This window comes from Rhinopithecus bieti, unplaced genomic scaffold, assembly GCF_001698545.2.
Source record: "Rhinopithecus bieti isolate Rb0 unplaced genomic scaffold, ASM169854v2 scaffold_79622, whole genome shotgun sequence".
In the NCBI taxonomy this organism is placed as follows: domain Eukaryota; kingdom Metazoa; phylum Chordata; class Mammalia; order Primates; family Cercopithecidae; genus Rhinopithecus; species Rhinopithecus bieti.
The window spans coordinates 428,176-444,557 of NW_016829846.1; the positions used below are offsets into that span (position 1 = coordinate 428,176).

Here is a 16,382-nt window from a genome sequence, read left to right on the forward strand (position 1 = left end):
ACCAGAGAGGCAGGGACCCCACATCCTGCGTGGGCATTTACTAACCTTGGTTGTGCGTAAAAGGAACTCTTCCATCTTCACCTGTCAGGGGGTGAGTTAACACTTGAAAGGGAGTGGAAAATCGGCTGGACGCGGTGGCTCATGCCCGTAATCCCAGCACTTTGGGAGGCCGAGGCAGGCGAATCACCTGAGGTCAGGAGTTTGAGACCAGCCTGGCCAACATGGTGAAAACCAGTCTCTACTAAACATACAAAATTAGCTGGGCGTCATGGCAGGCGCCTGTAACGTGGCAGGTGCCTGTAATTCCAGCTACTTGGGAGGCTGAGGCAGAACCCCTTGAACCTGGGAGGTGGAGGTTGTAGTGAGCCGAGATTACGCCATTGCACTCCAGCCTGAGCAACAAGAGCAAAACTCTGTCTCAAAAAAAAAAAAAAAAGAAAGAAAGAAGAAAGAAAGGAAGAAAGAGAAAGAAAGAAGAAAGAGAAAGAAAAAGAAAGAAAGAAAAGGAAGAAAGCGAGCAGAAAATCACTACCCTCCTGCTCCCCCACAACTTCAGTCCCACTTTCTCCCCTCTTCATAAGCTGCCCTCTTCTGCCGTCCTAAGTTGCTATCCTCTAGCCTTCCTCAGTCTGAAGCTTCCTCACTAGGGCAAAAAGAATCTCTTTCCTTGCTTTGTGTCATTCCTGCTTACCCCTCCAAGCTTGGGGCATATTTCTCATTCCAGCCTTAACTCACTCTTGGCCATTACAGTTGACCAGCTGACCTTAACATAGTGCAACCCGGTCTCCGCCTGGGAGTAGGGAGGTGGTGTGGGGGTAGGGGCTGGGAGAGACTGAGAGATGGCCAAAAAGTATCAAAAGTTGGGTTGCAGAATCCTCCCCATTCCTTCTCACTAGATTTGCAGCCTCAAGAGGGTGGGGTGGGGGGTCTCACCGCAGGTTAGGAGGGTGAGATTTAGAACCCATTTATGTGTGGTTTAGGTTCATCCCTGGAATGAGCAATGGTTGTTTCCCATAATTGGCAGCAATGGTGACATTATCTGATGAGTCACGTAAGTGGCACCTGTCAGTATGGCGTGTAAGGCCTGCAAATGTATAGTCAGCCGGATACACTATTTGCTCCAGAGTGTAGGATTCAGGTAAAAGTGGATCTATCTGCCCTGGGCCATGGAGTAGGGGCACAAAAGGCCTTCCCAAGAGAGGCTCACTTATAAAGTGAGGTCCTGAAATGGTTTTATGAGAGCAGATTTTCTTTGTCCTCCTTTCCTCCCTCCAGGAACTTCTTTCCTCCTTTTCCCCTGTTCCCACCACCTTCCCTTGCCTGGTTGGCCTCATCCTTCACTGGTACAAGTGCCAACTAACTCAAATGGTAGGCAGACTTGCATGGTTTGACCTGAGTGCGTGATGGAAGATGGAGACCAAATGGACACAATAGAAGAACGGGGCCCTTGTCCCTCTCAGAAGAGCAATATTCTGGGTGGCCCTTGACTGCAAAAGGACGTTTTCTTCTTCACATGCCATGTTCCTGCCAGCTCTCTGTCCCACATGAGTGCTTCCCAGAGTCCTGGAGAAGGAAAGTGCCAAGAACAAAGAGGTTCCAAGCCAGCTCAGCCTCATAGTTTTGCTTCCCAGTGGACAGCACTCATCTCCAGGTGAATAGGGGGTAGTTCAACCCCAAAACAAAGGGGAAACACATGCCGCCTTCGTTCATTGGTTGCCCCCTTGTCACTTAGAAGGCTGGTTCCCAAGGCCTCTGAAAAGGGGTATTTCTATCACAAGAGATTCTGGGCTCTGCCTACAAGTCACTGGTTTGGGCCTCTATTCAGTTAGACCCCAGCTCTGTCTCTGACTTTACTGGCATACCCATACAACAACCCAAAGAGTTTGGTTCTAGACCTTAACTCTCCCTGCTCATTTCACACAGGTGACTAAGGAGCAGGAATTTCAGACAACTCAGCAGGAACACTTAGTGTCCTCATCTCACTTGGCAAACCTAGGGCCAGAGATAATGGTGATACTACCTAGACCACTCAGATGCTGAGATCATAACTGAGCCCACAGTTCTCTGTAAAAAGTCTTCCGAGTTCTTCTTCACCCAAAAATGTTATAGGAGGTCACAAGAACAACATACTAATTTCCTGGTTGGGATAAAACGTTTCCACAGGAATCTGGAATGAGCTTGACAAAGTGCCCAAGTCACAAGAGAACAGATGGTTCTTGAGACCAAGGATTTCAGAGGAGTATTATGGTGGAGCACAGATGTGGGGTCTATTATAAAATGCCACCACTATATACTCATACTGCACATGGGATACACACGGGGATGGCATATTGGAGCATATATAGAACAGATACGTGCAGGTAGCACCCCCTATCGGTATACTATGTTTGATACCTCAAACTGTTACTTGAGGTCTATGAAACCGTTAACTGGTCAGAAATGGGAAAAGCCATTCCATAATAGCATCCTTTAAGGAGAAGCTTCAGGAGACATTTCTTGTCTGCTAAACCTGGAGCCAAAGCAAAGCAGCTCCTCTTTTCATATATTAGAAAGTTTTTCTTTGTTGCAGTTCCCACAGATTAAGGTAATTTCTGCAAAACAATGAAGTCAAACCAGTGATGAGAAAGTACAACCAGGAGCACATCAGGCCTTACGTGGAATTCTTGACAAAACTGTCCTTTGAATAAAAAGTTAAGGTTCACACTAGATGACCTTTTATAACCGGCCTAAAGCAAGGCTTTGTCTATGAGCCACGTCCATGGAACTGGAAGGAGTTGATGCATTCCAACATCAGGTCTCAGTGGCTGGACTGAGAAGGTTGGAATTTGTCTTTAACTCGACTATTTCAGAAGCACTTTGCCACCTCTATTGGAAACAATTTTATTCTGGCAGAGCTGGGGTGGTGGGAGGCAACGTGCAGGACCCTTATGGACGCAGAAGTAGCAGGTTGAGGGAACAGCCGCTTCCACAGGTGGTTTACTTGGTGGGGGTGGTGGAAGGACAAAAGCAGAAGTCACCCCATCAGTGCAAGTCTCTCTAGGGAACTCTGCATCCTTCCTTAGCAAGGTTAGAGTGATTCTAGATGACGCTAAGGTTTGTGTAGGTTGTCCGGCCGGAAATCTCTGCACCTTGCCCAACTCTTGAGCTGTATGGAGAGTGAGAGAGAACTGGTCCCAAGACCTTCCCTTAGCAGAGTTCAGGGTCTCTCTGCTGAGCTGCAGCTCCTGTGACTATTACCCTTCAAACATCACCCAGGCAACCCTGTGACCCTCGCCCTCCTCCCCATCCTGCGTGGTGCGGCTCTTGCCTGCCAGCAGCCTCTACTTCTCATCCTCATCCCCCTCACTCATGCTGCTGATGGAGGCTGAGGCTGCTTTGGGTGAGGAAGGGGGTGAGGTTTTGAGTGGAAGCCATGAGAAGGTGGGCGATGGGGAGCGGGAAGGGGACCGGCTCCGGGTTGGGCTGCTCACAGGGCTCTGCTTCGGGGATAAGGCCTGCAGCATCCGGCTGCTCCTCTCTTGGAACATCTGCTTCTAAAGAGAAATTGGAGAGGAGGCATCTGTTAACTTCACCATCTGAGACAGCAGCAAAACAAAAAGGTAAGGCAGGCAGGAGAGCCACTACCCCAAAACTCCTGAGCTCACAAACCTACACTCGTACCACATCCCATGTTGTCCAAGACTATGTATAGTAAGGAACTGAGTGACATTCAGGGGCAGTGACAGAAGAGTACAGTCACCACTGGTTCTTTTTTTATTGAGACAGAGTCTCGCTCTGTCACCCAGGCTGGAGTGCAGTGGACTGATCTTGGCTCACTGCAACCTCAGCCTCCCAGGTTCAAGCAATTCTCCTGCCTCAGCCTCCCAAGTAGCTGGGATTACAGGCACTTGCCACCATGCATGGCTAATTTTGTATTTTTAGTAGAAACGGGGTTTCACCATGTTAGTCAGGCTGGTCTTGAACTCCTGACCTCAGGTGATCCACCCACCTCGGCTTCCTAAAGTGCTGGGATTATAGGCATGAGCCACCGTGCCCAGCTACTGCTGGTTCTTAACACTCTTTCCTTCTTCCCTTCTTTTCTTCTATCCACAAAATTTAACTGAGTGTCTCTGATAGGCAGGCAAGCAGCCATGATCTACGGACTGGAGAGGTGACAGAAAACAAAACCCCTGACCTCATACCTTCACAGATATTAGGAGGAATCACACAATAAACAAAATATGGTATGTCAGATGGATCTGTGGTCTGTGAGAAAAAGAGGGTGAGATGATAGCAAGTGGGGCTGGGGGCAGGGCGGCTGCTATTGCAAACAGGGTGCTCAGGGAAGGCCCCACTGAGAAAACGCTTCTTGAGCAAAGAACCTGGAAGAGATGAGGGGAGGGACCAGGTGAATGGAAATCAGAGGGCGGCGACTCCAGACAGAGCACCCCAAGAAAGGAGCATGGAATGCACACCCAGGAAGCGTAGGCAGGGCACTGCAGCTGCCCCCAGGACTGACGGGTGGGGAGGAGCGGAGGGAGGGGGTTAGGAAGAGGTTGCCAGAGAAGGCACAGAGGGCTATGCCACGGAGGGCCTTGGCAGCCATTGTGAGAACTCTGCCTTTCAGTCTGAAGGGACCCACGCAACAGGTCCCAGGAAAGGAGGAGGCCATCGTGGCAGTGTGGAGCCAGCTGGTGGGGAAGGGAGAGTGGGAGGCACTGCGGGAGATCAGGCCAGAGACATATCAGGCGGCAGTTTCACGTACAGTCTGAGAAGAGAAACCTCTGGAGAGTTCTGAGCAAAGGATTAACAATCTGCTGCTTGTTTTCAAAGGACCATTCCGACTGCTGTGTTAGGAACAGATGGCAGTGAGGCGGGGGCAGGAGCAGGGGGCCCAGTTATAAGCCCATTGCAATAAGAATCCAAGGCTAGGCATGGTGGCTTATGCCTGTAATCCCAGCACTTTTGAAGTTCAAGTCAGGCAGATGATTTGAGGTCAGGAGTTTGAGACTAGCCTGGCCAACATGGTGAAACCCTGTCTCTACTAGAAATACAAAAAAATTAGCTGGGCATGGTGGCGGGCACCTGTAATCCCAGCTACTCGAGAGGCTGAGGCAGGAGAATCACTTGAACACAGAAGGCGGAGGTTGCAGTGAGCCGAGATGGCGCCACTGCACTCCAGCCTGGGCAACAGAGTGAGACTCTGTCTCAAGAGGAAAAAAAAAAAAAATTCTAAGATGGTGATGGAGCCTGGCCTGGCCCAGGATGACGGCAGTGTGGTGAAAAATGGTAGGATTCCTAGTATATTTTCCCCATATTTTACTGGGGTATAATAAACTAACCCTTTTTAGTGTATAGTTCTGTGAGGTTTTGTTTGTTTGTTTTTTGAGACGGAGTCTCACTCTGTCGCCCAGGCTGGAGTGCAGTGACGCGATCTCGGCTCACTGTAAGCTCCGCCTCCCAGGTTCACACCCTTCTCCTGCCTCAGCCTCCCGAGTAGCTGGGACTATAGGTGTCCACCACCCCGCCCAGCTAATTTTTTGTAGTTTTAGTAGAGACGGGGTTTCACCATATTAGCCAGGATGTTCTCGATCTCCTGACCTCGTGATCCACCCGCTTCAGCCTCCCAAAGTGCTGGGATTACAGGCGTGAGCCACCGTGCCCGGCCAGTTCTGTGAGTTTTGACAAATGCATACAGTTGAGTGACCACCACTGCAATCAAGGCATAGAAGGGTCCCATCAGTTCCCAAATTCCCTTGTGACCCTTTGGAGTCTCCCCTCCCCCAGCCACTGGCAACAGATCTGTTTTTTGTCCCTACAGTTGTGCCTTTTCTAGAATGTCATCAAAATGGAATCCTACAGTATGTGGTCTGGCTATGTTTTCACGGTAGAGCCAACAGGACTCACTGACAGATGGGACATGGGGTGTGGGAGGAACAGGAATCAAGTGACTCCAGTCTCAGGCCCAAGAAATTGGAAAGCAGTGATGCCATTTCCCAGTTTGGGGAAGACTGTGGGGTGGGAGGAGATTTTGGTGGTTAAGATCAGTTTACCAGTTTGGGACCTCATGTGATGGTTGCTGGGTGCTTTCAGAATGGAGCCCTTCCCTGATGCTCCCACTGGGCCTCCAGTGCCGCCAGCCTACGGTGCCTGCTGCCTGCTGCTCAGCCCCCCAGATGCTGCATCCCACCAACTCCTGAGCATCCTGCCTGTGCTGCCTGCAGTCTTTCAATTGCTCACATTTGAGCCTTAGCCCCCAGCCACTCAGTTCAATCTTTTGATACGAAACTGGCCCTGAAAGCCAATTCTCCTATTTACCATCTTAGACTTGTCCTTTGGATTATTCATTTTACAAACCATTACAGAGATCTTCTGGGGACCAGGTGCTACACAGGAGGAAGGGGAGGAAGAAGAGGGTAGAAGAGGTAGTCATGTCTCAGCTGGGTCTTTGATAATGACCAGGAAGAGGTGGGTGGAGATGGAGAGTGGGTCCATGGGAGCTGGTAGAGGATGGCCTTTCCAAGCAGAGCACGCTAAGTAAGGAGTACTAAGTCTAAGTTGCTTGGTGTGGTCAGAATCCCAAAAGACCATGGGGTGGCAATGGTCTGGACCTAGAGCACCACAAGGAGACTGGATTTCCTACTCAAGAACCCCAGGAAGATTTTAATCAAGGGCGGAGTTTGATCAGATCTGTGTTTTGGAAATACCTTTGGGTGTCAGCATAAAAGCAAAGAAGGAAACCATGAAGAAAACATTGACATTTAACTACACAAAATTTTAAATTTCTGTACCTCAAAAAAAAAAAAAAAAAAAAAAACCCACCATGAAATAAGATAAAAGGCAAATGAAAAAATCGTGGAATTTTTTCAACGTTTACCTACAAATGATAGATCTCGGTATATAGACAGAGCTTATAAATCAAAAAGAAGAAGGTGAAAAGCTTAGTAGAAAAATGAGCATATGGCCTGTATAGGCAAGTCACAAGAGAAATTTGTAAATGAGCCAGAAAAACTGTTCATCATCACTAGTAGTTGAACAAATGCAAATGGCTGAAATGAGATACATTTTATATATCAGATTGCTAAAGTTTTAAAAATTTGTTACAGCTAGTGAGGACTCAGGAAAAGGGTTACCCTCATGTTACTGCTGGTAAGAGGATAAAATAGCAATGCCTTTCTGAGGGGTAATTTGGCAATAGATGCAAAAATTTCTATTTTCTGAGGAGATAATCAGATATGTAAGTAAATCTTTATTGTGTATAATGAATATTCAATGCAATGTATAACAAACAACACTGCAAATTCTCTAACTAGGTTAGAGAAACCTGTACAACTCCAAGATGATATAATAAGCAGATGAGGAGAATCAGGTTCTTAAATAATGTTTCATCATGTGAGAAAATGCTCATGAGCAACTGCAAAGCCAAAATGATTTTAGAACACTATGTTCTGCATGATCTCAAGTTTGTAGAAGGAATGTACATATATGGAGATGGGAAACAGATGGGAGTGATAACCCGAAATGTTAACAGAGACTGCTCTGGGTGATGAGACTGCGAGTGATTTTCAGCCCCTTCTTTACTTTCTAATAGTTATATAATGAATATATATTACTTTTATCATCATAAAAAAGCATCACAGTAGGAAGAAAGAACTCAGGTAACCCAAGCAAGGAGATTAGGCAGAAGGGCAGGTGTTACACTAATGACATTGGTAAGGAACTATTAACGCCACAGGCACATCACCAATAGCACTGCCTGCCCCCAACACTCATTTTTCCTTTCTAAGCTCTAGCCCCTTACTTTTTAGAGTCCCAAGTTTCCTCTAGCAAATATAATAACATATGATGGCTGATTGCTCAGGTCTTTTCCAGATTTAAAATTCTACACGTCTGCTAATATACCAATTATTTACCTTCCATTAAGGCATTGATAATTCTGCCCAAAGACATCAAACCCCCCTCAAACAAAAAAAAAGGTGCAGTACAACAGCACTCCCTTAGATTAAACCCATTTATGAGACAAAATCAAATGCCATAAGGATTGGGTGGCCTATTATTAACAGCAACATTTAAAAACATTCTTGAACTTCTAGCAGGCACTTTAAAATATGTGTTTTTATTACTGTAATCTTTAAGTATATTTTTTGTGGCAGCCATTAGCCCTCCTGCTGTTAATGGATTGTCAGCATTTCCATTAGAAGTTCACTTTCTAAGAAATCTACGACTTGTCTACTGTAGTTTGAATCAAGCTCATAGCTGAGAATATTCTGCCTGAGGGGATGAAAGAACTTGAATCTTCAATGATAAACAACAGTGTCGCACTTCATAAAATGCAATATCCATGCAAAATAACTCCCAGCCTCAATTTGCCAGCTCTCTGATCTGTTTCTGGTGCATTTTGAAGGGTGGTTCCCCTGCAAAGGAGCTGAATTCAATACAGACAGGAGACAGTTTGTAATGAGCTTCCTGGGAAGAAAAGCACTTTACAAATATAACAAATAAGGAAGAGCATGCATGGCATTTTCCAAGAGTAAAGGTATTTGAATTCAGTCTCTCACTGTATTAAGAGGTTTCCATTTATAAAGTTTTCCCCCAAGAAAATAATCCCATTTATAGTCCTGTCCATATGAAAGTAATTTTCTATTTCTCTCCTACAAAGTTTTCCCTTTTAAGAAGTACTTAACATCAGTCAGATGTGGTGCCTCATGCCTGTAATCCCAGCACTTTAGGAGGCCGAGGCGGGCGGATCATGAGTTCGAGAGTTCGAGAGCAACCTGGCCAACATGGTGAAACCCTGTCTCTACTAAAAATACAAAAATTACCTGGGTGTGGTGGCGGGTGTCTGTAATCCTAGCTACTTGGGAGGCTGAGGCAGGAGAATCATTTGAACCCAGGAGGTGGAGGTTGCAGTGAGGCGAGATCATGCCATTGCGCTCCAGCCTGGGCGACAGAGCGACTCCGTCTCAAAAATCAAAAACAAACAAACAAAAAACCAGAAGAACTTAACATCTAGTGGGGCAATAAATGTCTTGACAAATGCCTTTAAAGGTTTCAGTATTTCAGATATATTCTGGTATATCTGCCAAAAAGAAATGAAAAAGTTCCTAGTACGATCTGGTTTGGTTTGGGCCTTGGGTAAGCAAGATGAAACTCAAGGAGAGAAAAGGGCCCATGCTTCAGTTCTGGCCAAATCAATAACAACAACTAACCCTTACACAGTGCCCGGCATGGGTGCCAGGCACTGCTCTAAGGGCGTTGAAGTGTGAGCCAGGCTGGGTGTGGTGGCTCATGCCTATGATCCCAACACTTTGGGAGGCTGAGGTGGGAGGACTGCTTGAGTCCAGGAGTTTGAGATCAGCCTGGGCAACATAGTGAGACCCCCATCTCTACAAACAATTTTGAAAAACTTAGCTGGGCATAGTGGTATGCACCTGTAGTCCCAGGTACTCAGGTTGAGCGGGGAGAGGGTTTAGGTGGGAAGATCGCTTGAGCCTGGGAGTTCAAGGTTGCAGTGACCCGTGATTGTACCACTATACTCTAGCCTGGGCAACAAAGCAAGACCCTGTCTCAAAAAATAACATTTTTAAAAATGAAGTATGAACCTATGTAATCCTCGCAACAGCCCTATGTGGCAGCTATGTTTACTTTCCCCATTCACTGATGCTATGACTAAGTCCCAGAGAGGCAAATGAACTTGCCTTAAGCCATCTACTCAGAAAGTGACCCCTTGCTCATGACCACCTCTCTTGTAATTAGCTAGTTGCATAGTAAGAAACTTTTCATGTTTATTCACATTTTACTTGTACCTTTGTTTAAGGATAAAAATTTTAGGCTGGGCTCAGTGGCTCATGCCTGTAATCCCAGCTCTTCAGGAGGCCAAAGTGGGTGGATCACTTGAGGTCAGGTCAGGAGTTTGAGACCAGCCTGGCCAACATGGTGAAACCCTATCTCTACTAAAAACACAAAAATTAGTCAGGCATGGTGGCGTATGCCTGTAGTCCAGCTACTCAGGAGGCTGAGGCAGAAGAATCACTTCAACCCAGGAGGCGAAAGTTGCAGTGAGCCAAGATTGCGCCATTGCATTCCAGCCTGGGCGACAGAGCAAGACTCTGTCTTAAAAACAACAACAATAACCTTTTTATTTTTTTAAAAAAAAGACACAAATTTTAAAACTGTCAAAGTCTCAGGTGGGAAATCTAATTCAGATCCACAAACTGTATTTTGTAGCTCTTTTCTCAAAATCAAAAATCTTGAAAATTAGCAATGCCTAAAATTAGGATGATTATTTAAACAAACAAACAAACAGAAAATAACAAGTGTTGGTGAGGATGTGGAGAAATTAGAATCCTGTGCATTGCTAGTGGAAATGTAAAACTGTGCGGCCACTATGGAAAACAGTAAGGCGGCTCCTCAAAAAAATTAAACATACAATTACCATGCAGTCCAGCAATTCTATTTCTCAGTATATACCCAAAAGAATTGAAAGCAGAATTTGAACACCAGTGTTCACAACAACCCGAACGTCCATCAATGGAATAATGGATAAAAAAGATGTGATGTACACATAAAATGGAATATCATTCAGCCTTCAAAAGAAAGAAAATTCTGACACATGCTACAACATGGATGAACCCTGAAGACATCATGTTAAGTGAAATATGCCAGCCACAGAAGGACAAATACTGTATTATTCCACTCATATGACGTACATAGAGTGGTCAAATTTATAGAGGCAGAAAGTAGAAGGCTGGCTGCCAGGGGCTGGGGGCAGAAGGGGATAGGGAGTTCTTGTTTAATGGTTACAATTTTTGTTTGGGATGATGAAGAAGTTCTGGAGATGGATGGTGGTGATGGTTGCAGGACAATGTGAACGCAACCATTTAATCCCACTAAACTGTGCACTTAAAATGGTTAAAATGGGCCAGGCACAGTGGCTCACGCCTGTAATCCCAGCTCTTTGGGAGGTTGAGGCAGGCGGATCACCTAAGGTCAGGAGTTCAAGACTAGCCTGGCCAACATGGCAAAACCCCGTCTCTACTAAAAATATAAATAGTAGCCGGGCATGGTGGTGGCACATGCCTGTAATTCCAGCTACTTGGGAGGCTGAGACAGGAGAATCAGTTGAACCTAGGAGGTGGACGTTGCAGTGAGCCGAGATCATGTCATTGCACTCCAGCCTGGTAGACAAGAGCGAGGCTCAGTCTCAGAAAAAGAAAAAAGAAAGGTTAAAATGGTACATTTTATGTTTATGAATATATTTGTCACAAATTTGTTCTTTGAGACAGAATTTCACTCTTGTCCCCCAGGCTGGAGTGCAATGGTGTGATCTCGATTCATTGCAACCTCTGCCTCCCTGGTTCAAGCGATTCTCCTGCCTCAGCCTCCCAAGTAGCTGGGACTACAACCGTGTAGCACCATGCCTGGCTAATTTTTGTATTTTTAGTAAAGATGGGGTTTCACCATGTTGGCCAGACTGGTCTTGAACTCCTGACCTCAGGTGATCCACCTGCTTCAGCCTCCCAAAGTACTGGGATTACAGGCGTGAACTACTGTGCCCGGCCGCCAGCTGACATCTTGACTGAAACTTCATGAAAGACCGAGTCAGAACCATCCATCTGGGCTGCTTCCTGATTCCTGACCCTCAGAGACTGTGAGATAATAAATGTTTGTCATTTTAAGCCACCAAGTTTTGAGGTAATTTGTTGCCACCAAAAGCTAACTAATGTAGCCATAGACACCACACTTTCTGCTTGCTGAGAAAGCCTAGAGACAGCAGTAGAGGGCTGAGTGCCTATCATAAATCTAGATGGCCTGGTCTCAAGTACAATTCTGGCACCCGGCATTGTCACAGGCCTTAGGGGGATGTTGGTAGACCTCAGTTTCTCTACAGTGACACACCCTGACCAAAGGAAAATGAAGCAAAATGACTGCATCATGTGGACATTCCTATGGTGAAGGATAGAGATATGACCAGGAGAAAGAGGCTAGCCCCAGGCTCCACCCTAGTGCCTACCAACTCCTGTGAGACCATGGGAATGTTTCATAGTATAACTTTTTAGGCCTTTGTCGATATCTATATATTTATCTATAAAATGGCTATAGTACTACCTTCTTGTGTGGTTAAAATGGGTGAGGGGAGGCCAAGGTGAGTGGATCACTTGAGGTCAGGAGTTTGAGACCAGCCTGGCCAACATGGTGAAACCCCGTTTCTACTAAAAATACAAAAATTAGCCGGGCATGGTAGCACATGCCTGTAGTCCCAGCTACTCGGGAGGCTGAGGCAGGAGAATCGCTTGAGCCCAGGAGGCAGAGGTTGCAGTGAACAGAGATGATGCCATTGCACTCCACCCGGGGTGACAGAGTGAGTGAGACTCCATCTCAAAATAAATAAATAAAACAAATGAATAAATAAAATGGGTAGAATAAATGTGCAAGGACATTGAAAAAAGAATTCAACCTGCTATACAACTTTCAGACAATAGCATCGTCATCATCTTCTTCTTGTTTACTATGATCATCATCATCATCACTACTTCCTACTCAGAGATAGCATGTAAGGGTTTCAATTTTAGATTGCCATCCTTAATGTCAAATATGAGGTCACTTGGGGAGACTTAAAGACTATGGCCAGGCATGGTGGCTCATGCCTGTAACCCCAGCGCCTTGGTAGGCCAAGGCAAGAGGGTCTCTTGAGCCCAGGAGTTCAAGGTTACAGTGAGTCATGATCACACCACTGCACTCCAGTCTGGGCAACAGAGTAAGACTGTATCTCTACAAAAAATTTAAAAATTAGCTGGGCATGGTGGCACACACCTGTAGTCCCAGCTATCTGGGAGGCTGAGGTGGGAGGATTGCTTGAGCCCAGGAATTTGAGGTTACAGTGAGCCATGATCATGCCACTGCACTCCAGCCTGGGCAACAGAATGAGACCCAGCTTTAAAAAAGACTATACCACAAGGAGCAAACTCAAATATTCCCTGGGGCCAGATGGGCTGCATAAATGTGTGAGTAAGGTTAGGGAAGGGGGAAGGAGCAGCGGAGCAAGGTGTGACTATGGCAAACAAGAGCTCATGCCTTCCCTAAAATAAATTTTAAAACATTGTTAAGGGCAAAGCACACTACGTCTGCGTACTGAATTTGATCCACCAAACACCAAGTTGTAATAAAGTCCTGTACCTAGCACCATGAGCAAGGAAAGGCTAAGGCTATCTATCTATTTATCATCAATCTATCTGTCTACACACACACACACACACACACACACACACACACACACACACACACATGTATATGGGGTTGGGGATTTAGGTCTTACCATACAAATCCTTTGCAGATGCTGGAAGGTTCCGTGAATAGGTCTTCCTCATACATCCATTCATTCATACATTCATTTAACCCAGAAACATTTATGGAATATCCACTATAAGTTACATTCTATGCTGCATACCAGTCTCATTGTACCAGAATTTGTATCTTAAATCCTTCTATTTTGTGCCTGTCCAAGTTTGGGTTGTTTGTAACAGTACTGTATTTGCCGGTAATACAGATCCTCTATTTTAAGAAATGAGTTCCAGTCCCAAATTCACAAATAAAGAATTATAATAATAGCATATTCATGAAAAGCAAATTGCTTATCTTGGCGTTTAACATCCTTGTAACTATTCCTGTATTTTTAATGTCAACAGAAAAAAAGTAATGTCTTAGTCTGGCTGATACGGTAAATTAATGGTAATAACAGTTTTGACACTAATAGCAAGTTTTAAAAGAAAACCTCCAGTCTCTACACTGGGTTTCATTTCTTAAAAATCACCTTGGCTTGCTGTCATCAGACTCCCAAGAACAATTCCAGCTACTATTTCACCTTCACTGGGAGCCTGAAATGACTAAGGTCTATAGTTTTTATGAAATTATATATATATATAACACACACACATACACACACATATACACACATATACACATATATACAAAAACACACATATATACACACATACATATATATACACACATATACACATATATACAAACACATATATACACACATACATATACACATATGTTCACACACAGATATACACACACATAGATATACACACATAAATATACACATATATACACATATATACACATATATACACACACATACATATATACATATATACACATACATTTACACACATGTACCACACATATATATACACACATACACACACACACACACACACACACACACATATATATATATTTTTTGAGACAGAGTGTTGCTCTGTCACCCAGGCTGGAGTACAGTGGCATGATCTAGGCTCACTGCAACCTCTGCCTCCTGGGCTCAAGCAACTCTCCTGCCTCAGCCTCCTGAGTAGCTGGGACTACAAGTATGCGCCACCACACCTGGCTAATTTTTTTTATATTTTCAGTAGAGACGGGGTTTCACCATGTTGGCCAGGCTGGCCTCAAACTCCTGGCCTCAGGTGATCCGTCCACCTCGGCCTCCCAAAGTGGGAAATTACATTTTTTCCTTGACTTTATTCACTCCAAGTGGAGAAAACATCCACCCCCTTGAGTTATTATACCAGCTCTTATCAGCAGAGACAGGTTTCTGAATCCCTGTAAACGAATGAACACCTACATGGTTTCATTAAAAACTTCTAGCTGCTTCTTCAGAGCCTGGAAATTAGTTGTGAAAATGTGAACTATTAAAATACACACTAGATTAAATAGGAAATTTCAGACCATATGTCATAGACACCAGAGAACAGGGTCTGTACTTTGTCTGTTTTTATGTTCTTCTTTATGCATAGTGCCATGCATAGACAAGAACATTAAGAAATGTACCAGGAATTAAATTATCTGAGCTGAAATTTTTAACAGGCCTGCAGAAAATGAAAAGGAGCCCAGCCCTTGGCTCTTCCACCTTTGCCAGCTCTTTCTAGGAGTCTTCGAAGGCTCATGCAATCCTTGTAAACCTTTCACCCCTCTCAGACTCAGCCGATAGGACACTGTTGGCCTATAACACCCACCTCTATAATCACTTAGAGGCCGCCAGGTATTAAGCAAAGCATCTCTCCCAACTTCCCAAACATTGTTCTTTTCTATTACTAATTGAGTGTTTTACTTTTAGATAATCCTATAATGAATGAGCTCAAACAAGCAGAGGTAGCACTGACAACCTGTCAATAAAATAATTAAGTCAAAGTGGATTTTGGTACAGACTTCTCATGTTATAATAGGAAACCCAGGCTACTTGAAAATCAGAGAAATCAAATGGAATTATGTCTTTTGTTGTAGAAAAAATTTCATTTTAGTATCTCTTTCATACAACCCTCATCAATCCTTTAGTGCCTCTAAAGTAAACTTTTGGTATCTCCTTTACAGACCCCTCATCAACTCTCCTGACAATACTGGTATTTACTTGGGAAGGGCATGCACAATAGAAATACCAATAAAGTACCAGTGGAGGTTTCCAGAATTTTCTTTTCCCTTTCCATAGTTATCATTCAGAGTCGTTCAGATTTTAGGCAAGGAGACCCTCTACATTTCCTCTCAGTTTTAAGATTCAGATCATGGCCCCAGTTACGAAAGACTGCTGTGCCTTATCCCAACACTTGCATGTCATGAAAAACCAGGGGAAAATCAGGGCATGATGGACACAGATGTAGGGCTAACTCCTACTTCTTCTCTCTCTCTCTTCCAACCAGTAAAAGAGGAGGGCTCCTGACAACAAAAACTGACTGACATAGTACATTTCTTTGGATTCTCCTCCCCAAAACGTAATTGCCAGTAGTTGATCCAAGAGCCCATCATCCATGTCTTGTAACACAAGCTCCATGCTGCCATTATCTCACTTCATTTGTACTCCCAAACTTTCATCATCTCCAATGGGGAGACTGAGATGAGTGACAGCATCAACCCCTGAAGTAATAGACACTCAAAGATCACCAAATGGCTTCCAAGCTCTGGATAAGAACTAGAAACTGAGACCAGACCTGGCTTTGTGTGCTACTGGGTGCCATATTGACGAGTAAAGCAGAAACTCAGGAAGGAAGTGACATGGACTTGAAGTCGTTCAGGCTGATGCCTAAAGTAGAGGGCACACAGTGGATCTGAGATAAGGGGCACCCTTGAGTGGCTCCATAAAAAGGAGGATAAACTGAAAACACTCATCATTGTGGGGTAAAGTGAAATAATTACATACCCATGCTCCATCAGGTCCAAACAGTTCTAGGAAGTTGCCAATGAATTCCCTTGACTTCTCTTCCCACTTTTGAATTAGATCATGGCTCTTTTCTTCCACTCTGTTCACAAATTCCTTTGATCTTTCCTCCACATTCTTGACTTTTTCCTTCATTTTGTCCACCTGGTTCTGGAAACGGTACCTCTTCTCCTGGTGAAAGTTTACAGGA

The 16,382-nt window shown here is 44.7% G+C and overlaps 1 protein-coding gene across 3 annotated transcripts in view; it reads right to left on the reverse strand.

The window, feature by feature from the left end:
* Positions 1-431: 431 nt before the first annotated feature.
* Positions 432-16,382, reverse strand: part of PCYT1B (phosphate cytidylyltransferase 1B, choline) — a 114,141-nt gene continuing 98,190 nt past the window's right edge. For 2 of the 3 annotated variants that reach the window (XM_017865003.1, XM_017865002.1), the window contains exons 7-8: positions 16,175-16,363; positions 2,867-3,533 (exon numbers count right to left, since the gene is read on the reverse strand). In XM_017865003.1, coding sequence (XP_017720492.1) covers positions 3,321-3,533; positions 16,175-16,363 — 402 coding nt within the window. In that variant the 3' untranslated portion in view covers positions 2,867-3,320. Of the gene's footprint in view, positions 3,534-16,174; positions 16,364-16,382 lie in introns of all 3 variants that reach the window. The other variant, XM_017865004.1, reaches the window with a different exon arrangement.